This window comes from Spermophilus citellus (genome assembly GCF_964194105.1).
Source record: "Spermophilus citellus genome assembly, chromosome: 12".
Classification (NCBI taxonomy): domain Eukaryota; kingdom Metazoa; phylum Chordata; class Mammalia; order Rodentia; family Sciuridae; genus Spermophilus; species Spermophilus citellus.
This window is the reverse complement of record NC_138198.1, coordinates 103,222,292-103,248,025: the sequence shown is the minus strand read 5'-3', so window position 1 is coordinate 103,248,025 and position 25,734 is coordinate 103,222,292. Positions and strand designations below refer to the sequence as shown.

The 25,734-nt window shown below is 38.1% G+C and overlaps 1 protein-coding gene and 1 pseudogene across 4 annotated transcripts in view; one reads left to right on the top strand and one right to left on the bottom strand.

Moving 5' to 3' along the window:
- Nucleotides 1-25,734, top strand: part of EPG5 (ectopic P-granules 5 autophagy tethering factor) — a 96,684-nt gene that overhangs the window by 64,737 nt on the left and 6,213 nt on the right. For all 3 annotated transcript variants that reach the window (XM_081263070.1, XM_081263069.1, XM_081263071.1), the window contains 12 exons: nucleotides 8,208-8,350; nucleotides 9,514-9,670; nucleotides 12,035-12,229; nucleotides 13,300-13,513; nucleotides 15,649-15,797; nucleotides 16,375-16,576; nucleotides 17,111-17,183; nucleotides 18,472-18,578; nucleotides 19,663-19,838; nucleotides 22,157-22,342; nucleotides 22,867-23,076; nucleotides 23,728-23,872. In XM_081263070.1, the coding sequence (XP_081119196.1) occupies nucleotides 8,208-8,350; nucleotides 9,514-9,670; nucleotides 12,035-12,229; nucleotides 13,300-13,513; nucleotides 15,649-15,797; nucleotides 16,375-16,576; nucleotides 17,111-17,183; nucleotides 18,472-18,578; nucleotides 19,663-19,838; nucleotides 22,157-22,342; nucleotides 22,867-23,076; nucleotides 23,728-23,872 (1,957 nt within the window). The remainder of the gene's footprint in view (nucleotides 1-8,207; nucleotides 8,351-9,513; nucleotides 9,671-12,034; nucleotides 12,230-13,299; nucleotides 13,514-15,648; nucleotides 15,798-16,374; nucleotides 16,577-17,110; nucleotides 17,184-18,471; nucleotides 18,579-19,662; nucleotides 19,839-22,156; nucleotides 22,343-22,866; nucleotides 23,077-23,727; nucleotides 23,873-25,734) is intronic.
- LOC308632061 (peroxiredoxin-1-like) lies at nucleotides 5,858-6,606 on the bottom strand (annotated as a pseudogene). Its single transcript has 2 exons — nucleotides 6,585-6,606; nucleotides 5,858-6,380 (listed from the first exon to the last, which is right to left on the bottom strand). The product of its transcript is annotated as a peroxiredoxin-1-like (transcript).

Below are 25,734 nucleotides of genomic sequence, written 5' to 3'. Positions count from 1 at the left end.
AGATAGACACTGCCTTCTGCCTGACCATATTAACACAAAATATCTCTTCTTTGTTTATTTTTGGAAATCAAGGGCAGTTTGTTTTGCTTACCTTTTTATTAGATCTGCATTTTACCTGTTGTTTACCTTGCATCAATTTCCATGGGAGACTGTTTTCTCTAAAATGTTTTTTTCTGAAATAATCTCTTATGCTTACTGTATTTGTTATTACCTGATTTTTTTTAATCACAGTTTTATGCATTTAAAGTTAAGAAATTTGACCTGGCAGGAAAGATGAGTCCAGCTTATTTTTCTGCATTTTATTATAAACACATGAGGCTCTTGAAATTAAGTTATCTTTGGCCAGATGCTTTGTAAAGCTAGTTTTCTTTGAGTGTAATTTTTCCCGGTTTCTAATACTGTGGTAAGACCAAGGTAGAGGTATTTAGGAAGGATCACTTGCTAAACTAATAAAACTGGAAGAAAAGTCTGTCAACTTAGAATGCAGTTTGAGCTGGAGGGAAAAACTGAAGATATGGTTATAACACAAGGGGAGGATCTTATTACCAATCCATGTCTTCACAAATACAGTGTTTTTCCATGTTGTAAAACTGCATAATGTATCTTTGCCAGGACTTTAGTTCCAGACAGAGAAGGGAATTCTCCTAAAATGTATTTTTTCAGTGACTAGTAAGATAAGTACTAATTCTGGCTGATAACTTGCTCTGAAGAGTTGTAAATATTTGCTGCCCCAGTCAAAGAAGAATATCGGCCTAACTGTTGGTTTTCAGGGTATACAGTGGAAAATACTACCAGGCAGGCCAAGGAGCTATATCCCCAGGCCTACCGGTGACTTGCCTTGTCTGTTTTTACAGACACACTGAAATACTTGTGTTTTCTGTTCTAGAAAGAATAATTGGCAGTTGCTAATATTGCTTGTAAAAAGAGGTGAGAAAAACGTAAAAAAGGACAAGAGGGATAAGGAGGGGTTTTTTTGTTTGTTTGTTTATTTGTTTTAATTTGAAATAATTCAAAAAATTTTGCTATGGTTTGTGGTCATAAACCATTATAGATATTCAAGTTTTTTTAAAGCAAGTTTTAGTTTTCTGCTGTCCTTACTTTTTTGCTCAGAACTCTGACATTGACTTCAGTTTGGAAAGATCCAGAAGCTTGATAACCTTCACTGATGGACCCTAGGAGTTCAGTGTCAACAATAGTAGTATGCATCTAAAGTTAAGAAATACATTGTCCAATAATGCAGATATGCCAGAGGAATTAAAAACTTGAAGACAGTAAATAGCTTTTATATCTTAGACTTAAAAAAGATTTTTATTAACTGGTTGCAGTGGCACATACTCCAGCTACTTGTGGCCAGCCTAGACAACTTAGTGAGATTCTGTCGCAAAATAAAAAAGGCTAGGGATGTAGTTCAGAAGTAGAGTACCTCTGGGTTCAGTCCCCAATACCAACGAGGAAGAAAAAAAAAAGATGTCTCTAGAAAGTTATGAAGTAATTGCTAATTGAGGCTGTCCTGGCTATCTTGGACAGTGTTGCTGACTGATACTTCTATGAATTGAAGATGAAATTATTATTTTGTGTATTCACTAATAGCTAAGAGCAAGGTAGAAGAAAAGTTGAACGCCTAGCCATGAAGGTTGGGCATTATCTTTGCAAGTCAATTGGTGTTACTCTAATTTTGGTCAGAGATTGTACTCAGACCTAAAGCCACCCATTACCCAAATGGATAACTTTGGTTGTGGATAACTTAGTTTAGGGAAGCAAGGTGTTAGTGGAGAACGGGGAGGGTGAATTATGAATGTTTACAACTCATGATGAAACTATCATGTTCTATAAAAGATAGATTTTGATATTTTTATGCATAAAAGTTTATCCCTCTATGTACACGTTTGTGTCCAGTGTCCACTTCATAGCTATATTCAGTGTTTGATTCTGTTTAATATCTATCATCTGGTGATAATGAACTTCATGAGGTCTCTTCGAGTCCTCTTAAATCACATCTCATTTTCCAGGGATTATCTTCCTCAGTTCAGCCCTTAGGTTGCCAGTTGTGCTTGGTTCTACTCCTAATACCGTTCTTCATATGCCATCATCTACTTTCATTAACTGTGCTTTTTTTTTTTTTTTTTTTTAGTTGTAGATGGACACAGTACTTTTATTTTTTATTTGTTTATTTTTATGTGGTGCTGGAGATTGAACCCAGTGCCTCACACAAGCTAGGCAAGTGCTCTACCACTGAGCCACAACCTCCGCCCCTGTGCTGGTCTTAATCTGAGATCTGTGAATGGTCTGTAGAGATTTGGTGCAGTTCCTGAAAGTGAATTTTTTTTTTTTTTTGAGAATTCATAGATCCTGAGTAGTGCATGACCCTCAGAGATTAAAGATCAGTTGCCATATATTGATGATCCTAGCCCAGAATTCTCTTCTGAGTTCCAGATCTTGATTTCCACCTGCCTACTTACAGTCTACCTGAACTTTCTATGGATACCTCAAATTCCATAGGTCCCTCACGGATCTTGATCACATCTTTACTCTCCAAACCTGTTCTTCCTGTAACTTTGCCTACCTGATCTCCCAGATGGAGACCCAGCTTTAGTATCATCTAGTTGCTTCCCAAAATATATTATTTCGGCTTTTGACGTGGCTTTAAATTGATTCCCTTTTCATCATGGCCATTGCCATTGCCTCATGCGAGGCCCACCTCACTTCTCCCCTGCACTGTTGCATCAGGCTCCTGGCCCAGAGCCTCTCCTCATCTCCCTTTCCCATTCAACTCTTTAAGCACAGATATGATCACATTTCCAGGCTAAAGCCCCCCATTGGCTGTTCAGTATCTAGCAGGAACAAGACTGCAGAGCCCTTCATAACTGGTTCTTGATCTTTTGCTGTGGCACTATGTTTACTTCCCAAACATTCTATTTTCCAGCAACTTAGGCCTTCTCCATTCTCCAAACATGATATATATTGTCCTTATGCATAAGCTGCCTCTGTTCCCCTCCTATCTCATGTTCCCGACCTCCTGCTCAGCCTTGAGTACTTGGTGCAAACCCTTGAGGTCTTCCTGAATCCTCTGTTGGGTTGAGATGTTCCCTCCATGCATGGCAGCTTGTGCCATAGTGCTCTTGCAGTCTCTTGCTCTTTTTTCTTCCCCTGCCTGACCAAACTCTTTGGGAATAGGGTTTCCATGATCACTCATTTGAATATTTCTACCATCTGGCATGGTCCTGGCACATAGTAGGTGCCTTGTAACATTTCTTGAATTACTCAGTGAAAGTCACCACACACTGATTTAGGTTGTGTGATAGCTAGTTATATATTATGATTAGTTACAACTGTTGCTAGATTTTGAGTTCTATGAGGTGAGGGCCCTTGTCTCGATTGTGTTTGTATTGTCAGTGCCTCACGTAGTGCCACCATATGGATGTGTTTGAAGAAATGGACAGCTATAGATTTATATCTTTTGCAATAAGTTTCTTTATTTAAACTAGAACTTTGTAGATATTATTTGACTGTGAAAAAAAGACATTTTTCTTAGTAGAATTTAGCAATCATTCTTTGCTTGCACTTACCTCTGGCCTATTTATACAGCATCATGCTTTTTATACAAATCTCAGCCTAAATATTACTATACATTGCTCACTTGACTTATTTATTTTTTCCTTTATTTATTTTTATGTGGTGCTGAGGATCAAACCCAGTGCCTCTCACACACTAGTCAAGTGCTCTAGCACTGAGTCACAACCCCAGCCCCTCACTTAACATTTTTACTCAATTCAAGAGTCTCCCAAGCATTGGATCTTGGAAAGCAGTAAGGATGGTCTTACTACTGCACACCACTGCCTTTTCCAGGCCTGTTCAGAGTCTTTCCTGTCACTTGCTTAGTCACTGAGTCATTGTCACTCAGGTATTATGTTAGGTGCTTTGCCTACATTACCTTACTTGTCAAAAAATTAGCTTGAGTTCAGAGAAACAGATTCAAAGACACTTAAGAGACCTGCCAATCACATAGTTGATAGTTAGTTCAGTTAGAATTCCAACTTGCGTTCCTTCTAAATTCCAGACCCATGCTTTTCCCATTAAATGTCACCAGGCCATTTTACTTCAGATGCTGCTTCACTTTCTGAAAACTGGCACTGTGATTCTGAGTTAGCTGATCATGATAGTCACATATTATTTAAATGAAGATGAGTACCATTTTCTTTCTCTTTTTGATTAGAGAATATATGACCTTAGCCAAACACTTTGGATTAGATCAGTTTTTTTTTTAAGTTGTTGATGGACCTTTATTTTATTTATTTATATGTGGTGCTGAGAATTGAACCCAGTGCCTCACACATGCTAGACAAGTGCTCTACCACTGAGCCACAAACCCAGTCCCAAGATCAGTTTTTTAAAAGTAGCTTCACAGGAGATGATTTTACAAATAAAATGTAATTTTAATAGCTTATTTATTAAGATTTCACATCATTAGATTCAATCATTAGATTGCTTAATAGAATTCTTCTGAAAAGGAAAATTCTGGAAATTTCCAGCACTCTGCAGGTCTTTGAACTATGTATAGTTTGTTTTGGGTATACAAAAAGCCAAGTGTATTTTATGAGAAGTGAGACGTGCCTTTTCTGTGGTCACCCTTCCCAATGGAAGCTTTTAATACTCCAGAGATATTCCCTGAGGAAGTGGTGTGATTTATTATTGGGTTCCTTTGGCCATATTTTGGTATTGTGGGGCATACTTGTTAGACCCAGGATTGATTTATTATCATGTGAAAAATTTATCCATTCCTACAAATGAAAGATGGAAAAGACCCACTGAGGGCCTCCCATTATTGTAGAAACTTGCTGAGGAATGTACTTTGTCCAAATCTTCAATTTCTTTGTCTACTTAAAATGTCCCAAGTGGAGGGGCTTCCACCATGCTGCTTTGTTCTATTGTCTCCAACTTCTTGTCATTATGAACTGTGAGTCAGTCTTTTATACCTTTGTTCTAATAAGCAAAGAAAATGTTGAACAGTGGTGGGAAAGTAAAGACTTCTAATATAACATTGGTGCGATTTATAGAAACGAGTCTTCATTATTTTCATGATCATTGAAAATAGGTGTGCTCAGTGGACTGTCAAGAGCTGTGCCCTGCTGGGTTCTGTGTATTGCCATTGCCTTCCAGGAACTCTTGTTAAAGAATTCATGAAAGTTACTTTTTTTTTTTTTTTTTTTAAATAGTGTTGGGGACGGAACCCAGGGCTTTGTGCGTACTAGGCAAGTTCTGTACCACTGAGCCATATCCCTAGCTCTTATGAGAGTACCTTTGACAGGGAAACAGGGAATCATTGAAATGATTTGGTGAATTAAATATTTACACTGTTACAGACAACAGATACCTGTAATCATGTAGTGGGTCTGGATACTAGGTTTGGGTAGCTGTGTATAGAGAAAATGTAAACCCACTGCTTACCCACGTGTTTGGAAGACCATCAGAGGAGAATAAGGATTTTAAACTCCTGCATTCTGAATATTCTGGCTCTTAAGCGTTCTTTGCTGTGCATATAATATAAGTTCAAACCTCCTGGTAGCTGCTATTCAGGGCCTCCCCAGGACAGCTCCTCCTTCTGCCTAGTCTGACTCTATTGCATTCTTCAGCCTCAACCCCTGGCTGCAGCCCATGGCTTCTCCTTTTTGTCCCTTTGTTTCCCTCAACCCTCACAACTGTCACTATCGCAGTGTTTTTTTTTTTCCCCCTAAGTTCAAATTTAGTAGATAAAAAATAAAAAACGATATTTTGTTCTCATGGCTGTCCAAGGCAGCCTGGCACTAAAATGGCCCACTGTTCATCGTTCTTTGCTCTCTTGGAACCAGGCCTGTTGGTATTACTTGTCAGGCTTCCAGCCAGCTGGACACACTTCCTCATGTTTGTCAGTGAACTGGGAGGCTTCCACTAGTCTGAGTCTCATGCACAGAGCAGCCAGTAGGAAGGTCACCGACAGTTGAGGGATATATTTATCACTAATGATAAAGAGGCCCCTGGATGAGATGCCTTCCTCAGCCTTTGAGACCCCATATTTCTGAGCAATGATATGCTTGGGGTGTGATACCAAGGGAATGTTCATGGGTCGCAGTCTTCCTTGTTTCTTGGGTGTGTTGATTCACACCAGATGACAGAAGTGAGAATCTACAGAAGCAATCTCTTGGCAGTTGAGTGTCTTAAAATTCTAAACTCTATCACTGAAAGCAGGGATCCCTGTTGGATTCTTAAAGATGAATCAAGAGGAATATAGAAGAACATAACGTAATTCCCTTTGTAGTCCAGATAGGCCGATATCTTTGAGCTGACCATGTGGCATAACAACTGTGACTTTGAACTTGGGGCAGTGTGCCCAATTTTGGCATTGCCTCATGACATCTTGCTATCAGCAGTCTCTAAGACAGAAGCTACCACATCAGGAAGAAGACTCCACAGTGGTTCTGTCTTTGTGTGCCATGTGGGCCTAAGATGTCCTCTGTGTCTATCCACATCCACAAAAGGAAATGACAAATGCACAAACACAACCAATCATCATGGGGGGTCACCATCAGCTAGAGAAAGCGTGGCGATACCTCCTTCAAGTAGGAAAGACATAATCTTAAAAAACAGTCTTTAGACTAAATTGAAATAAATTTAGTTTTTCTTCACTAAGAATCAGTATAAATTTTATCAGAGACAAGCTTTCAGGAATCACTGAATTGGCCTGTTGTTCCTTCTTTGGCATGCAATTGATTTGGACACCTTTCCATATTTTACCTTATTTTGTTGTTCAGTAATTATATATATTTCCTTTAAAAATGGCAGTTCTTTTGTTAACAGCATCTGTGTCGTTACTGTTTTTATGCTGGGCACACATGTTTGAAGTTGAATTGTGTGTGTGTGCTGGGTGGAGAGAACACAGGTTAAGGCGGGGACAGGGGAGGCGGTGCAGTGAGGTGTGATCAACAGAGGAGAACTCCATGTGCCACAGGGAAAGCCTCAATGGTGGAAGCATTGAGATTATTTCTGTTGAGGATTTGAGCAGTCAAAACATAAGTGAAATAGAATGTATCCTACAAAAGAATTTAAACCATTGATATATTAATTCAAGATCATATCAACTTATAAGGTAATTATTTATATAGATATTGTTTTAGTCAGTTTTTTTGCTGCTGTAACCAAAAGACCCAACAAAAACTATTAAAGGAAGAAAAGTTTATTTAGGGGCTCATGGTTTCAGAGGTCTCGGTCCATAGATGACTGACTCCATTGCTTTATGCCTGAGGTGTGGTAGAACATCTTGGCAGAAGGGTGTGGCACAGGAAAGCAACTCAGGACATCGAACCAGGATTCAGAGAGAGACTTCTCTCACCAAGAACAAAATATATAACCCGAAGACATGCCCCCTCCCAATGACCCACCCTATTTGCCTACAGTTACCAACCACTAAATTACTATCAGGGGATTGATGCACTGATTAGTTTAAAACTCTTATCGCCCTATCATTTCACCTCTAAACCTTCATGTGTTGTCTCACATGAGCTTTTGGGGGACACTTTATATCTAAATCATAAAATAAAAATTTTGACTTTTTTTTAGAAGAAAATAATAAGTTTGATTCTTCATAGAAAATCTGAGAATCTTGAATAGTTTTTTTGTTTGTTTTTGGTGGTACTAGGAATTGAACTCAGGGACTCATGCATGCTAGGCAAAAGCTGTACCAATGAGCTACATCCAAACCCTTTGCACATTGAGGTCTCTTCTGTTGATCACACCCCACTGCACCCAACCCCCTCCTTAACCCTTGTTTTTTTTTTTTTTTTTTTTTTTTTTTTTTTTTTTTTTTGAGTAGGGGTAACCAGGAATTGAACTCCCGGCATTGACCCCTGAGCCACATCCCCAGCCCTATTTTGTATTTTATTTAGAGATAGGGTCTCATTGAGTTGCTTAGTGCCTCACTTTTGCTGAGGCTGGCTTTGAACTCACAATCCTCCTGTCTCAGCCTCCCGAGCCACTTTGCCCAGCCTGTCAGGGTTAAGTTTTTTGACAAATTTTTTTCTCATCCTTTTCAGGATCAACTGAGTGTTTTGTGTTAAATTATAGTACTAATTGTAATAATACTCTCTTCATCATATGCCAATGTATTTATAGTAAAATATATGTTCTAGAAGCACATAGGGGAAAAGAAGCCCATTGACTGCTTTAATTTTTGTTAGTTTGAAGGCATGTATAAGAATGAAGCAGTGAGCCAACAGCTTCATATTTTGCGAAAAGAAGTGAAACAGTTGCAAGCAGAAGCTGCTAAACCACCTGCACTGAGTATTGTGGAAGCTGCTGTACATGCAGAGAACCTAATTACGTAAGTTCTGGCAACCTCAAAATTTAAAATACTGTTTTGTTCTTATTAATAGTAATTATACATATTACACCCACCTACTCCCTTAGACACCCAGTGATTAAGTTAATAGAGAAATTAGCAAACTGTGGCCTTTGGGCCAAATCTGATCTCATGCCTATTTTTATAAATAAAAATTTTATTGGAACACAGCTGTCTACATTATTTGTAATATCTATGTCTTTTGAGCTACAACAGATAGACTTTAAGACCCAGAAAACATAAAATATTTACTATCTGGCCCTAGGCAGAAAGAGTTAGCAGACCCCTGAATTATGAGATGTGCATTGAAATTTAATGATGGAGGGACTTAGTGCTTAAGTTTGATATCAAAGTCATCTTTACCTAGTAAGTCACCATTGTCAACTCAGGTTTTTGAATAGTTTCCTGTGTAATTGCTTAGGGGAATTAGGGCTCTCAAGTGTAGCTATTAAATTGAGTGTCCATGTAGTTTTTTCTCTTGGAACTCTTAAGTTTCTTCCACAATCTTCTTTTTTTCCCAAAGCTACCAGGACATAGCTTGGGACAGGGGAAATTGACTCTCTGTCTTTTACTTTCATGTGACTCCACATCTGGTAGCAGTAGACACTCTCCTTAGTAGATTGGGGTGGAGTGTGTTTGGGGAACTGGGAAGGAGGAGGATATCAGGTGAAGCAGAAGTTGATATTTTTGTCACTGGGTAGGCACTAAAAAAAGTGTGGGAATTAGAAGGAACATCTTTATTTTAGGTCTTATTGTATATCAAAATCTTTTCTTCCACTTCAGTCTGTGCTTAGATTCTAAAATTTAGGGAAACCAGCGTTTTGGTGTTTAAAATATGTGTTATATAAGGAATGCAAAAAAGTTAAATAACTATGACAAACTTTAATGAGTGTGAGAATGTTAATTGGTCCTTATAATGCAGCTGATCTTTGTTTTCCCTGGGAAGCATAAAGTCATAGCTGTGTTTTAAAGTTGAATTGGGTAAAGGTGGAAGTACCACATTTATCACATGTTTCTAAAGTGGCATTTGCGTGAGGCTCTCAGGACTGTGATGAATATTGTCAGATAAATGTAGAATATGAAAAAATATGGCGAATATAGATTCAATTATTATAGACCAGAACTGTGTCCATGTTTTCCCACAGGACCTTAGTGAATACCTACAAGTTGCAACCAACACCTGGGTTTCAGAAGGTTGGCATTAGCCTTTTCTTTACTATTGTGGATTATGTAAGTGATGAGACGCAGCGCCACCCCCCCACAAGACAATTCTTCACTTCATGCATTGAGATCTTGGGACAGGTAAGATTACTATGTTATTTGCCTTGTTCAGATAAACTGAGTCCCTGCAGTGTCTTCATTGCATACAGTCACCATCAGCTTCAGGCTTTATTGCAAGTTCATTCTTACCTGATTCAGAAACCCTTTGGGGATGTTGGCCTCCAAAATGTGATTAGAATTATTGGTAAATAAGGGGCTGGGGTTGTAGCTTAGTAGTAGAGCCCTTTGCTCACATGGATGAGGCACTGGACTCGATTCTTAGCACCACATAAATAAATAAGTAAGTAACTAAATAAATAAAGGTATTATGTCCATTTACAACTAAAAATATTTTTTTTAAAAAAGAATTGTTGGCAAATAAGAGATTAAATTATGTTTAAAAGTCGAGAGAAATCAGATTCTGTGTTATTGATATTAGCAGTAATATTACTGAAACTATTGTTTGGAAAATACTGTCTAGTTCATTATTTTATTTGATCATCAAGGTGACTTTGTGTGATTGATCTCATTCCTGTCCTAAAGATGAGAAAACTGGACTCTAAAAGGCTAAGTGACTGGCCTAAAGAATGCATTTGGAGTACTGAGGCTGATGGGATCCTTAAGGCTTCTGAGAGTGTCAGTACTTGTTCCACCTCACCACAGCTGCCTCCCAGTTGCTGTTTTGGCCACTATTTATCTGTCTATTTGGCTTACAGTTAAATATATGGATATTTAACAAGGCAAGGGAAAACTATGCATGCAGATTTGTGAAAATGTGTCATAAAAGAAAGGAAAGCCACTGTTTGATAAACCATGTACTCTCATTGAAATTTAATTGAATGACTACTTCTTTATTGGATACTTAAAAGGAAGTGACATAGAATAGATATTACAATCCATTTTTTTTTCTAAGTTTTTTTTTCCTGATCTTCAAGTTACTTTATGCTTATGGTAAGCCATATAGACAGTATAGAAAGTATAAAGAAGAAAAATTTCTCATAATCCTGATCAGCTGGAAGTACTAGTTGTATAGCTAAAGTTCATTATCTTTTGTCTTGTGTATATGTAAACACAGTATGTCATTTCTACCTATATAGGTATATGTAGAGATACACACTTACAAAGGGGCACATACTATTTTGTAATTTCTTTTCATTTCAACATATTTTTAGATATTATTCCATGTTAATAAATACAGACCTGTATCATCACATAGAATTTGAATGTCTGCATAGTGTTTTATGATACAGATGTATTATAATATGTTGAGCTAATGTTCTAGATGGATATTTAGGTGATTTGTTTTGCTACAATAAGGTTGACATAAATAGTCTCTTATATCTTTGTGACTTCTGGAACTATTTTCTTTAGAATAATTTCCTCAAGGTATGATTGCTATATCAGAAGGATTTGATGTATATTATATATTTGACATGTATTATGTAGCATTTGATGTTCTTACTTAATTGATCTGGGAAATTTTCACTTATTTACACTATTGTAGCAATGTTGGAGTTTATTCTCTGTATCTTAAACAATGTTAGGAGTTATCATTCTTTTATAAGTATTGATAATCTGATAAGGGAAGTGGTATATCATTTTCAAAACTTATAATTCTTGAAGTACTTTAAAGTTATGTTATATATGTGTATTTTATATATGTTCACTATATATGTTTCATATATATATGAAACATACATAGTGAATTGCTAGCTGTTGTCATTGGCACATTTTCTGTTGGAATATCTTGCCACCCTCCTCTGCCCCCGCCCTCACTGTTTTGTGGTCCTGAGGATTGAACCCAGGGCCTCATGCATGCCAGGCAAGTACTTTATCCCTGAGCTACATCTGAAGCCCCAATTTCTTGCTTTTTGATTCTTTGAAAGAGTTCCTCAAACGATTAGCCTGATACCTGGAATGTGTTACAAATATGTTTTTCTAATTTGTTATTTTTCTTTCATTTTATGATTCCTTTTGCCTTATAGAAATTAACATTTGCATGTATCTGTTCAGACTTATCAGTCTTTTTAAAAATTTCTGCCTCATCAAAGCCTTTTTGACCCTGAGATTACTTTTATCTTGATTATATTTTGTGAAAGTTAATTTTTAAAATGTATTAAAGGAACATCTCAATAAATTCTATAACCTAAAAGTTTTATTTTCTTTATGTTGTGCAGGACCACCATGGATTCTTGTAACAACACTAGGCACATTACAGACTTTTGGGTTCAGATACCTCAGTATCAACTCCATTGGAAATGATAGGCTTATCTATGTTGATTTTAGATACCTTTTTCATTTTGGAAAATTATTTTTGCCTTATTTAATACCCCTTAAAAGTTGGTTGCTTAAATAAAAGTGGGGGAGGGGAGGATTTGGTGACATTTTCCTTGTTATTTTTTTAAGGTGTTCATCAGTGGTACTACATCAGAATGCAAAAAGGTACTTCAGACCATTCTGAAGAATAGAAGGCTCTGCTCTCTTCTGTCGCCTTTCTTCACTCCCAATGCTGCACCTGCAGAATTCATACAACTGTATGAGAAAGTGGTGAAGTTTCTGAGTGAAGACAACAGTGATATGATTTTCATGCTGCTAACCAAGGTGCGAGGTGATTCATTCATGATACTGTGAAACTGAGAAGTGATCATTGCTTCCCAGTCCATAGAAATGGAAGGACCCTTGGAGGTTTGATCTCAGTAACCAGAGGATAAGAGCCCCTTTTAGCAATCTGACCCCACGAGTTTCTCTTTGGGGAAGGGCACACTGGACTCTCATTCCACATAGTATTAAAAGAATCTCCTTCCCAAGCCCTTTTTTAAAACAGTATAGTTTTGAAAATATTCATAATGGTAGTTTAATAGATCCTCCTTTTAAATTTTCCTGAATTTGGGCCTAAATTTTGTTTAATAAGTGAGTTGTAATATGTGAAGTCTCTTGTATTTAGATTAATTCAGCTCTAAACAAATTTTCTTTGTCCTCATTTGGAATAGACTATTTACTCTGTGAGACTAAGGGATAAATTTACTTAACTAGTTGAGAATTTCAGAGCTTCACTATTTTGCCTTCATTTTTGTACAATTCTCTGACATTTGTGAAGCAGTAAAACTTGGCATTTTTTTAGAGCCCAGAGACTGATCTCAATCTATAGTAGAGGAGAACATGTTTTATAAGTGTGGGATTCTGGAAGGTAATACCAACAGTTTGAATTTTTATTCACTGAGGTAGGTAACATACAGCTCAGAAACATGGCTGTTAAGACAGTTCCATAAAGTGACTGCTTGGCTGTGGTACTGGAACCAGTGAAGGAGAACTTCTGATCCTGGTCTTAGGGAGGAACCTTATTATAATAAAGTCAGATGGAAATGTGTGGATTTTCAGGAACAAAATAAAATTATAAATAATAATGGTCAAGAAGATATTCATATAACAAAACAAGCCTGTTGTTAAGAAAAGTCTGCCTCTGAAATTTCAGAGCAAGGTAGAGATGGTTGCATAATGGTACCAGTGAGTGAACTTCTTATACATTCTTTCATTTGCCTGTGTATACATTTATTTTCTATTTTTATAAAAAGATAAATGTGACTTTTAAACTAAATTTGCAAAGACCTCTCTGTATTTCATTTAATTTTCTCGTGTAAATAAATCTGCTTCTTGTTTCTTTTTCTTTTTAGTTCGATCTTAAGCAATGGTTAAACGCCACTAAACCTCCTCTGTCTGATCGTACCAGGCTTCTGGAATCCATTCATTTGGCACTTACTGCCTGGGGCCTTGAACCAGATGAAGATATTTTGATGCCATTTAATCTTTTCTGTAAGCACTGGACTTACCTTCTTCTCTACCAGTTCCCTGACCAGTACAGTGATGTTCTCAGGCTGCTGATGCAAAGTAAGTATCTTCATTTAATTGTGATTAATTAGATCTCTGCATATATTTAATGCCATATTTACCAGATAGCATCCAGAAATGTAAGAATAATGTAAACACAGAATTTGAAAATTACTAATCATCAATGAAAGCACTCAACTAACAGTGCCACAAAGTTGGTATCTGTAAGAACGGTCAGCCACTTTCCTGAGCGCTGGAGTGGGCCCAGCCTGGGCAAGGCAGCTCTCAGGCTTTGGTGTTGGTGTCCCCAGTCACACAGTCACTTTTTACCTTGACTTTGCTGCTGTCCTGGGGTAGGGTGAGGTGGGAGAGGAGCTATTTACCCTGCAGACAACACATTTGGCAAGGAAGGGAGCATGTGTTTCATATGCTATTTGGTTTCTCTGTGTTTCCAAGTAGTGGATACATTTTGGGTCATCCCACCCCACCTATTATTTTGACTTATTTTTTACTCCTGCCTTCTATTCTTGAATGGCAGGCTGTACTTATATTTGCCAAGGAAAAGAACATTAAATTTGCCACATTCCCACCATTTCTATCCTCTCTTTCCTGTAATTTTCCAGAGAAGTGTTAGAGATTAAAGGAAAAATAAAAGGGTCTAGGCTTGGGTTGGGGTTGTGGCCCAGTGGTAGAGCGCTTGCCTAGCATGTGCGAGGCTCTGGGTTCAATTCTTAGCACCACATAAAAATAAAATAAAGGTATTGTATTCAACTACAACTGAAACAAAATACATTTAAAATAAAGGGTCTAGGCTTTTTTATTTTGAAATTTCACTAGGGAGTAATTTTATTGAACTTCAGTCAATGAGATAACATTTTTTTTGTTCAAATGGCATATTGTTTATAAATATAAGACAAAACTTAGTTTTGCCCTTTACCAAATCTTTGTGTTGCTTAAGAGAATTTGTTTAATGGACAAGTTAATGATTCATTGTATTGATTCATTGTTTTGAAGGATCCTTAAATGTATAATCTCTCATTTTCAAAGCATTAAGCTAGAGAGGCAAGTTGCAGAGTGGATGGTGAATGGAAATATATTTGTACAAATTTTAATGAATATGTACATACCTAATATTTATTACACATTTTAAAATTTGATCAAGTTTGTATTCTGGGTTTTCCCCTGAAAACTCTCAAAGAGATTGTGAAATATATACAGGCTACCACTGAGTCATATTTAGCAGAAAATTTTTACTTATCATGAATTTCTACTTACCTTTAACTGAATTACTCTGATTCCATGACCTATGGCCTCCTGATTTCCTTTCCCTCCCCTGCTGCCAGAGAAGTGTTTCCAGGGTTCCAGCCTTTGCCCTTCCACCTGTTCATTCTTCATAGATGAGCTATTGATGGCTTCATTGCCATCTTCTAGGTCTGCACAACTCTCATACCAGTACATTGATTCCAGGCCTCTGTCCTAGGATCCAGACTGTAGGAACCCTGGGGTACCTTGCTGTCCCCTTGATGCCTCCACTTCACATATTGCAGCCAACCTCTCATCTTTCCCCTCAGACTTTCCTGTAACTTCCATGAACCTGTTTGATTAGGATTAGGGTTAGGGAGGTATTGTTCTATCCTGTGGGATGGGAATGTAGGTAGTAGAATGGGAACTAGTTGGGAATACTGGCTGGTGTTCTCCATGTGCTGCCTTTAGGTCTTGGTTTAGGTTTTACCCATTGTAGGAGTAGAATTTTAGGGCTGGATGGACTCTTTTCCAGGAGGCTAGATTCTGGAGTTGCATTCTGCATCCAGTGACCCTTGTCCTATCACTCTTGTTTGTTTCACACCCATAGATAGCTGTCACCCTCCGGCCAGGACAGTGGAACCTTTACCATTCTCCAGCTGGGTTGTAGGCTGGGATTCCCATCTCATTCCAGCTCTAATGGCTTTGCAGAGCTCACTTCTATCTGGGTTACCAGGAACAAGAAAAGTCGAATGTTCAGCTATCAGTTTTTTCAGTAAATTTTCTTTACTTTGGTCTCTTTATCTCAGATATTCCTATGGATTTCGTTTGGATTTTTATTTAATTATTATTGCTTTGGTTAAACTGAAAACATCTAATCATGTATTCTTTGATGAAAGGTGAAAAGTGAGTTTTGGAAGGATATTGACTTGTTCTCTCTGCCTGCTCCCCAGGCTCTTCAGAGCAGTTGCTGAGCCCTGAGTGTTGGAAAGCCACTCTGCGAGCCCTGGGCTGCACTGCCCCGAGCTGCCATCAGGGGGCAACTTCTGCAGAGGGCACTGTGCTGCACAGCTCTTCAAATGTTCTCTTGTCAGATAAGCAGGTGTGTAGCTTTTGGTGGCTGAGGTGTTTGTGTATTTCTTTTTCATTTCCCTTGCTGTGTTTTTTTTTTTTTAACAATTGGAGCATATTTAAAAGTATCTAAGATGCTTTTGGATAACATCTAAAAAGCTGGTTTTTGTACTCTATCTTTCAGAATGCTATGTTTTTCTTTGTTGTTCCTTTAGTACCTTCTTGTCCCCTTTGTCTGCATGTTTTTTCTGTCATACTTCTGAGTCCAGTTTCTGTCTGTTCCAGATGAGGCCAGGTGTTTTCCTACCTGCCTTAGCCCATCTGACTCAACCCTGAGGCCACTGGGTGGGTTTTCATACAGTGTCTCACAGAGTCTTGGGTTTTACCAGTTTTATTGCATGTGGGTTCATGTAAGAATTTATTTGAAAGAAGGTTCCATTACTTTAGAGAATGAATTTGAAACCCACTGATTTATTTTCATGTTTTCTGTCTCTTTGAAACTCTATTAAAAAGTCAAAGACCTTCAGTGTGCTTATCCCAGTTAGACATATAATACTCTTCTAAAAGCAGATATTTTGTAAGCATTTTGATTGGTCATTTTTTTCCAGGTAGTGGAGACCATACAGTGGCTTTCAGACTTTTTTTATAAGCTTCGGTTATCCAAGTTGGACTTTAAAAGCTTTGGTTTATTTTCAAAATGGAATCCGTACATGGCTGATGTGAAGATACTTTTGGGCTATCTTGTGAAAAGGCTGATTGACTCAGAAATGGCCTCCTTGGCCCAAGACCCATTTGCCAGCAGCAAAACAGGTAACATGTCTTTAGTGCAATGTGGAGTAAGATGTTCTACCCTTCCATTAGAAGAGATTTGAATAGCTACATTAGGAAATTTATATTGGCTGTCAAGGAGAGGAGATAGAAAGTATATAGTACAAGTGCACCCTGTATCTGTGTCATGCTGTATTCATTACACATTGAATATAGGGGGCTTGCTGCAGCTCGTCTCTAATCCTTTGCAGGGTGTGGTGCCAAGAGATGGGTTTCTATCTCTACTTCCTTCTTTCTATTATTTATGTAGCTAAGGACAGATTCTGAATATTAAGTATTTGTCCTGGAAAAAAATGTATGTTTTAAAATTAGCCATGTGTTATAATAAAAAATCTTCAACTCAAATTCATTGCAAAAAACGAAGCAAACGTATCAAACATATTTAGTTGTACTAAGCATGTTGCTTATATATCAACATAGGCTTATTGAGTGTACATATACTAAGAACTAGATTTTCTATAAAATGTTACCAATGATATTGACAAAGCATTATCTCTTAAATGTTTACTATTTCAGTGCTGAGATCCCTACATTCAGTAACCATCCAGCTCTTTAAGCCATGGATCTTGGTTTTAGAGGACAGTGAAAGGTAAATACTTTTTCAGATATTCAAAATTTGGGGGGACTTATTTACTTCCAGTAAGTAATTAAAGGTTTTTGATAAAGGTGATGATGAAGTATTGGACTATATTTAAATTTAGAATTTTTTAAAATAAAACTTAAGACTTAAAAGTTTATGGAATTATTAGTCTGTGTGATCAGAGATGTTGTTTTGATATTAATTTTGGAATAGAGTAGGAAAATCATTTCCAATTTTCTACAACAAAGAAGTTGAGTGCATTTTGGTACTTTATTTAAAAATAAAAAGATGCTGTTCTCCTGAGGTTCCTGTTAGGTTTTGATAACAGCACTACAAAAGATGGGACTTTCTTAATTTTCTTTATTACCTGAGTTATTTTTTGGAACTAAGTTGATTATTAAATTATTGGGTAGGATTATCCTTTAAAACATGGAAATCTGCTGTTAGATGTGAAAGCATTATTTCATGATTATTAAAAATACTTAGCGTTATATAGCTGTCCAAATACAGGGATGAGTGGGGTGTGTGTGTGTGTGTGTGTGTGTGTTTTCTTCCCCCTTTTGAAGCATTAATTTGATCTTGAGGCTCAGAACCTGAATGTTTTAACTCAGATCTCCTGTCAGTTGGTTGTGTTAAAAGTTGGAGCTGGAGCTCAGGTCTTTGACTCCTATTTCCAGTGCTGCTTCAAGAACCCCTTAGGGGAAACTTGAAAGATTCTAGATTTTATCCTTGACTGATGTGAAAGCTTCAGGATTTTGTATTGACTGTACATAGACTGGCTATAGTGAAAGGCTGCCTGTTTTATCTTTGAGATGAATTAATAGAATTTATTTTGATAATGAACTTTCTAGACCAGATTCAAAAATTAAAATTCTCATATAAAGAATTCTTTGGCCATTTCCTGTCTGTTAATTTTTGGCCATCTTTTTGTTACATGGATTTTACTTTATTTTTTCATGCTTCAGGTAGAGAAAATTTTTTGTTAAAACCCACCTTAAGGTATTTATCTAAACTGTTTGAAATTGGATACAAAAGATATTAATTTAAGGATTAGATAGCAACTTCTGAACTTTTAATTGTACCAGAATAAAGGGTCAGAAGGAGAGGAAGTAAACTTATGTGGTTGATGTTACTCTCTACAATTTGCTGCCAGGAATTCACAGCCATGGAAGTGGTTGAGATATGTGTTAGGGGTACGTAATGCAGGATTTTGTAGGACCTGGCCAACCCTAGACTCTGGGAATTAGGGTAATTTGATCAAGGGCACTTCCTAAGCTTGTGTTTCTTTTCTTTAAAGCACCCAACAGCGACATTACCCCTGGCTGGAAAGTGATGCTGTGGTGGCCTCAGACATTGTGCAGTTGTTCACTGACTGTGTGGATTTACTGCATGAGAGTTTTAAAGGTAGGGAGGGAGCCTGGATGTCTGGTTAGGGCTTACTTTTTCCCCAAGTTATTCAGTCATGCTTTTGCCTCTGCCTTCTTACTGTATTTTATTTTAATCGATGGGCAGTCAGCTGGGGCTGAAGAAAGGCCACTAATAACTATTATGTAATGTTAAGTTTGTGACTTCTTTTTGTGTGAGGTTGCTCTGAGTTTGTCATTTGCTGGAAAATTTGCAGCCATCCCCTCTTCAGATGTTGCCTGTTGCTAGTATTTTGAATACCTCCCCCATCTTTTTCCTTAATGGTTGTACTAATTTACATTCCCACCAACTATTTATAGGAGCTTCTTTCTCCATATACTCTCCAGCACTCATCTTCTGTCTTTTTGATAAAAGGCAATCTAATAGGTGTGATGTGACGTTTCCTTGTGGATTTAATGGTTTCATTGCATTTCTATAATGATAAATGATATGAGCTACTGGTCATTTGTATGTGTTTTTTCTATTTTCTGAGAAATGTGTGGAACATTTCTTTTGAGGAATATTGAATTCCTCCAAGGTGCCAGGTGAATGAGGCACTAAATACATGAGACTAAATGAATACATGCTGAGGGCAACAGACTGTAAAAGTATATTAGAGTTAAAAGGCCACTATGTCAGTTACCCTAGTAATTAAAATACCAGTCCTTATTATTATCTGCCAGTGTTCCCCCTCCTACACATGAAAATCTTTGAAATTGGATACACATTGAGAACTTTAGATTTTAGATTTTTGGTTCAAATTCATGTTTTCTAATTTTTTTTTTTAAAAGATAAACCAACCAGAAGCAGTGGCATATGCCTAGAATCCCAGTGACTGGGGAGGTTAGGGCAGGAGAATTGCAAGTTCAGGACCAGCCTCAGCAACTTAGTGAGACCCTGTCTCAAAATAAAAAATAAAATGGGCTGGGGATGAGGCTCAGTGGTAAAGTGCTCCTGGGTTCATTCCCCAGTTTAAAAGAGAGAGAGCATGAGAGGGCACATGAGAGAGCGAGAAAGAGAGGGAAAGAAACAAGAAGAAAAAAATACCAAAGGTCCTTAGCTGTATTTTCTTTTTCAATTCTAGACAAGCTGTTGCCAGGTGATGAAGGAGCCCTTCGGTTACACCTGATGCATTATTGTGAAGCATGTACTGCACCCAAAATGCCGGAGTTCATTCTGTATGCTTTTCATAGTGCATACCAGAAACTCCAGTGGAAGGACCTGCATCCCGATCAGATGCTCATGGAGGCCTTCTTCAAAGTGAGCTCTTCACCCGTGTGTCACACCATGGAGTGGTCTGCTGCTAGGGAGCAGCCTCTTCCCTGTGGTTTTGTGCAGGGGCAGTGTGTGCCAAAGAGGGCTGTGCACACATTGGGTGCCACCTCAGTGGTACTTGTGGAAAGCAGCAGGCTGTGGAAATAATTTCTTTATGTATGTTAGTAGAGGATCGGAAGATATCTATAGAACATCTTTTAAAACCCAGAGAAACATTGTGTGTATAATATGTCAGTCATTTTCTAGACTTTATGTTGGGTGAGTACATAGTTTAATGAGTTAGTCTTGCTCGATCTTGGTTGGTGTTTCTGTGTATGATTTTTCTAGAATGGTGTCATTAGAACAACTTGTTAAATGCTCTATTAAAGAAGATGTGAATTGGTACTCAAGCCATTAGTTTCTTTTAGCAAATAAGTGAATGATGATACTGTAGATGATAAAATGCAGTGTAACAACGGAGACTGCATCATAATTATAAAAAAAAACCTGAAATGGTCTGAAAATAGTACCAGTAAGTGTGTGTGTGAGTCTGTAGTAGAAGCAATAGTTAACAAAAAACAGTACTGCAGTGTTACTTATATACCAGTCAGGCATTTGGCACAGTTTTTGTTGTTCTTACTAAGTTTCTGGTTAAAAAAAAAAAAAAAAACCACAAAAACACTTTATAATCTTAGGTTTAGGTTTATAATCTTAGCTTAGGTTTTTATGATCGTTTCGGTTCATTTGTTTGTTAGTCATCATTTAATTTGTGTTGACTCTCAATGTCATATTTATCATTAAGGCACCCTAAGTGCTTTAGTTGATACATATCTATAGTTATTTTTGATGATTAGTAAATGTACTGCAGCCTTTTGTGCTGTGGTGAGCCCCGCCCAGTGCTGCTCTTTCCCATCATTCTTGTGTAGCGAGCTCCAGGGAAGCTGAGGGTATTCGTTTTAGAGAAATATAAGACTGAAGAATGATTTTGTAGTTGCATTTAGTAAATGAGGCACATACTAAATAGATGTTTAATCACCATTATGAACATGAGAGAAAGTTGTTTTAAAGAACTATAAGATGGAATTTTAACTAAGTAAGAGGATGACCTTCACTGTAAGACTGATTAAATAGTAGACCCATCTGGCAAGGGATGCTGTAGGTCCATCTATCTCTAAGGATATTATTCTGATGATAGATGGCCCTTGACCTGCCCAGAAGCTGGGAATCTTTTTACTTACTATATCTTGTTGGCATAATCAAGTATGCTTTTTTTTTTAAACACAAGAATGAGGCTGAGGATGGAGAACAGATTATAAAGGAGGATGGATTGTTTTCTAAGAAGGAAGAGAACTAGTAGTTAGTGTAATATAATACAGTAATGGGAAGGTGTAAATCACTGATCATGAGTTTATGAAGAACTTTTATTCTTTATTTTGAAAGAAAAATCTTATGACTTAGCCATGTTTTGTTTTTAAACAAATTACAATTATTGAAATAGGTTTATAAAATATAACTCATATAGTTTATAGAATATATCCCCCCAAAAAACCGTACTAAGAATTTAAGCACTATGTAGTCATCAAAAATTATAAAGACCAATAATATGAAGATATTTTTAATAAATATAACATTACATTAAGTATTGTATATTGCAGCAGGTCTCAGTGTATGATCCTGGGGACATCAGCATCAGCATCACCTGGGAACTTGTTAGCAGTACACATTCCTGCTGCCAACCATATGTGGAAAATTAACAGCTCTGGGGGTAGGCCCAGCCATCTGTGTTTTAAGATCCTGGTGGTTCTGATGCTCACTCAAGTTTGAGAACTACTAACTAGTAGAACTCAATTTTCATCCTGTCTCAGCACACCTGAAGATTCTGACATACTCTTGTATCTCCAGTGACTCAGTGTGGCAAGGAATCTCCACCAGGGTTGGGGTTAGGAGAGGTGGTTCCTTGCCTGGTAGGAATTATTAGAATCCACCAGGCACAGTGGTGTGCACCTGTAGTTCCAGCATTTAGGAGGCTCATGCAGAAGGATCCTTTGAGCCCTGGAGTTAGAGACCAAGCCTAAATAACATAGTGAAATCTTGTTTCAATAAACAAAACAAAGAATTATTGAAATTTAAAAATGCTTGCATGTATAACATGGAAGGAAAGATATGACAAATGTTTATCTCTGGAAGTTAGGATTATGGATGGTATGTATAATCTGGGAAAAATGTTTTTAAAAACAAATACATGAAACACTGATTTATATACATTTTAAAGATAAGTCAAACAGCATAAAGCAAAACACTGATTTTCATCTATTTCCTTGAAGGTGGAACGAGGAAGCCCCAAGAGCTGTTTCTTGTTTTTGGGAACCGTGCTCTGTGAAGTCAATTGGGTTAGTGTGCTTGCCGATGCCTGGAACCCCAATCCCCAGCCTGAAACCCGGAGCATGATTGTCTGCCTCCTTTTCATGATGATTTTACTGGCAAAGGAAGTTCAACTTATAGAACAGACAGTAAGTTTGGGGGGCTTGTGATCACACAAAGCTCTGTAGCTCCTCAGTTTCTACTCGGTTGTGGCTTTTCAGTTGTTTCCTTAGTGCCTCCCTCTGTCAGCATGAATAGGTGCATGGCATATGAGCTATGCCTTTAATAAGATGCTTGCTTTTCTTGGATCATCCATTGCCTAAGTCATGGAGAGAACCTCACTGAGTTAGAACACATCAATTTATTTTATTTTATTTTACTTTATATCTACTTTCTAGTTTGTGCTCTGTGCTTCAGTGTTGGCATGTGCCACCAGAGCAGAGTTCCTTTGAAAATTGGTTCCGAATAGTTTTTTAGATCTTAATATTAGTGGGTTTTTGCCATGACTTTGGTTATTGCCATTACTAATGCTCCTAATGAGTAGATTCTTACTTGATATCTGAGATTCTGTGCTTTCATAGAACACCTTAGTAGCTTTCTTATGGACTAGTTAGAATGACACATTTCTCAGAAGATGGGACTCTGGAACTAAAGCCATCTGTTCCATTTTTAGGATTCGCCTTTACTTAGTCTCCTTGGACAGACAAGCTCGCTCTCGTGGCACCTTGTGGACATTGTGTCGTACCAGAGCGTGCTAAGTTATTTCAGTAGTCACTACCCACCGACCATCATCCTGGCAAAGGAATCTTCTGCTGAATTGATTGTGAAGCTTCTGAAAGTGTCTGCAGGACTTTCCATTCCTACTGACAGCCAGAAACATCTTGTAAGTTGAGAGGGTGCTTTAAAAGGCAGGGCAAGGTCTTCGGGACTGGAAGTAGCATAAATACCACTGAGGACAGTCTCAGCAGAGAAGATTGGGGGAGTGTCATTGTGTATTCATATTGGTCCCTTGCTTGAATCCTTTGGTTTAGGTTTCTCTCTTTTGCAAAGTCTTGACCTATTATCAGTGTCACATGTTGACCAGAGGTCAGAAGGATTGAGAGCTGGCAGTGGGCCACTGGTTTCATTTTCTGAATGTCATCAGTGGCAGGGAGGGTGACGAGTATGAGCTTGAGGTCTGACAGACTCAGGATCACCTCACAAAGCATTATGAGGACTAAATTAGATAGTGAGCATGAAAGTTTTTGGAAAGAACCTGGTAGGTAATCCGTGTGTAGTTAATATGACAAATGTAGTGGAGAAGGAGGGGTGTTGTGTGGAATTGGGAGAAGGCAGGTTCTAATCTAGTTACCGCAGGTTTGCATAGCCCCAAACATGGGACCCTGGGATGCCTGGATGAGGTCTTAGCGTGGCTTCTTGATCTGTCCTCTCCATTCCTTGCCCAAGTGTTCAGAGCAGTGCTGTGCTCCCGGGGAATCCTCAGTCCACACTCCTTGCTTGGATTCATTTGAGTGATCCTTTTCTTGTTTGTCAGGATGTGGTTCCAAAATGCCAAGCTTTCACTCATCAGATGGTTCAATTCCTCAGCACCCTGGAACAAACTGGAAAAGTCACCTTTGCTGTCCTAGAACAGGAAATATCTAAGCTCTTGGATGATATCATTGTCTTTAACCCGCCTGGTAAGTGACCAGTGGGAAGCCACATATTCGCATAATATATGAACTGCTGTCACAGTAAGGCATTGTGGGGTGAGGAAAACGGGCAGGACCCTGCCATTCCCGTTTCCAGAGAGACAGTGGTCAAAGAGCTGCTTAGTCAGCCCTGGAGAGAGGCAGAGTGTTAAGAACTTGAGGAGAAGCTGGCCCTGGCGATGCTGGTGTGAGGTAAAGTGGACTGGGGGTCAAGCTGGACACTCTGGATTTAGTTATTAGAAGGTAGCAGGAAGCCTGCCAGCGAGCAGCATGCCTAGGGGTTTGACTGGGAAGTAGGAGAGCACTTCAGAATCACCTGTAGAATTGTCAAGATACTTTACATGGAGAATTTTTGTTCTTCATGTTTGGTAGACTGGACGACATCCTGGCTGCCTCTCCTGCAGGGAAATCTCAGAGGCCAGAAATGAAGTAAAAGGGGGAACAAACCCAATAAAGGTAGATGAAACAAGATGGCTATCACCTGAGCCTTCTCAGAGTAATAGCAGGGGTGATAAAGCACAGGGCCTGCCCGAGTTGGCAGCCTAAAAGGAGATCCCATGTGTAAGCCACAGAGTGACATCTTTCCTACACAGATGAGCCAGAGATGCACATGCTCCTGTGAAAGGAGAGAAAAGACAATTATCTGTTCTGGCCTTGGTATGTGGCAGGGAAAGAGGTCCATTTTGAATATTGGTTAAGGACAAATTTTCTTTTTTGTGTCCTCCTGTGGTGCTTAAAATCAAACCCAGGCATGAGGTGGGAGGGAAAGGGAGAGAAAAGGGAAATTGCATGGAAATGGAGGGAGACCCTCATTGTTATACAAAATTACATATAAGAGGTTGTGAGGGGAATGGGAAAATAAACAAGGAGAGAAATGAATTACAGTAGATGGGGTAGAGAGAAGATGGGAGGGGAGGGGAGGGGGGATAGTAGAGGATAGGAAAGGTGGCAGAATACAACAGTCACTAATATGGCATTATGTAAAAATGTGGATGGGTAACCGATGTGATTCTGCAATCTGTATTTGGGGTAAAAATGGGAGTTCATAACCCACTTGAATCTAATGTATGAAATATGATATGTCAAGAGCTTTGTAATGTTGTGAACAACCAATAAAAAAAAAAAATCAAACCCAGGGTCTCATGCATACTAGGCAAGTGCTCTACCATAGATCCACATCCCCAGTTCCTCACATGGTTTTGAAATATGAATTCATACTGGTTAAATTGTCCCCCTGTACCTGCTACAAAAAAAGAAAAAAAGAAAAAGAAAAGTCAGTAGGTGCTGGAGAAACTGTGCCACAGTTGGTCATATGTGAGTTGGCCTTGAGGTTTGAACAATAGCTGCCCGGGGAAGGGAGCTGGAAGAGTGTTTTAGGAAAATTTTAATCAGAAGAGTAACAGGATCAGATCTGGTTTTCAGGGAAATGTTTATTGCCCCGGTTGATGATGAACAGGAAGGGGAGAGGCTAGGATCTGTTATGAGGCTTATTGTAGTAATTTGTTACTATGAGTCATAATTAAAAGATAAATTAAAATTGCTTTTTAGTTGAAATTGAGACAAAGACTTAGTCACTGAGAATATTTATACCCATAGAAATATATGAAGAAAAATTCCCAGGCACATTGCTGTTTTTCTTTCTCTCAAGAGTTTTTAAGTTCTTGATTGATAAGAAGTAGGTCTTACAGTTACAGTTGGTAGGGTCTATTTTACAGTGTATAAGTAGTGAGTTTGTTTTGTTGGGTGTGATGAATAAGATCTTCTAACTTTTTACCAGTCCCATGGATGCACATACTGAGTCCTGTGGCAACAAAGCCTTAAGAAAGTTTTGTTTTCTTTTTTTAAAGTAC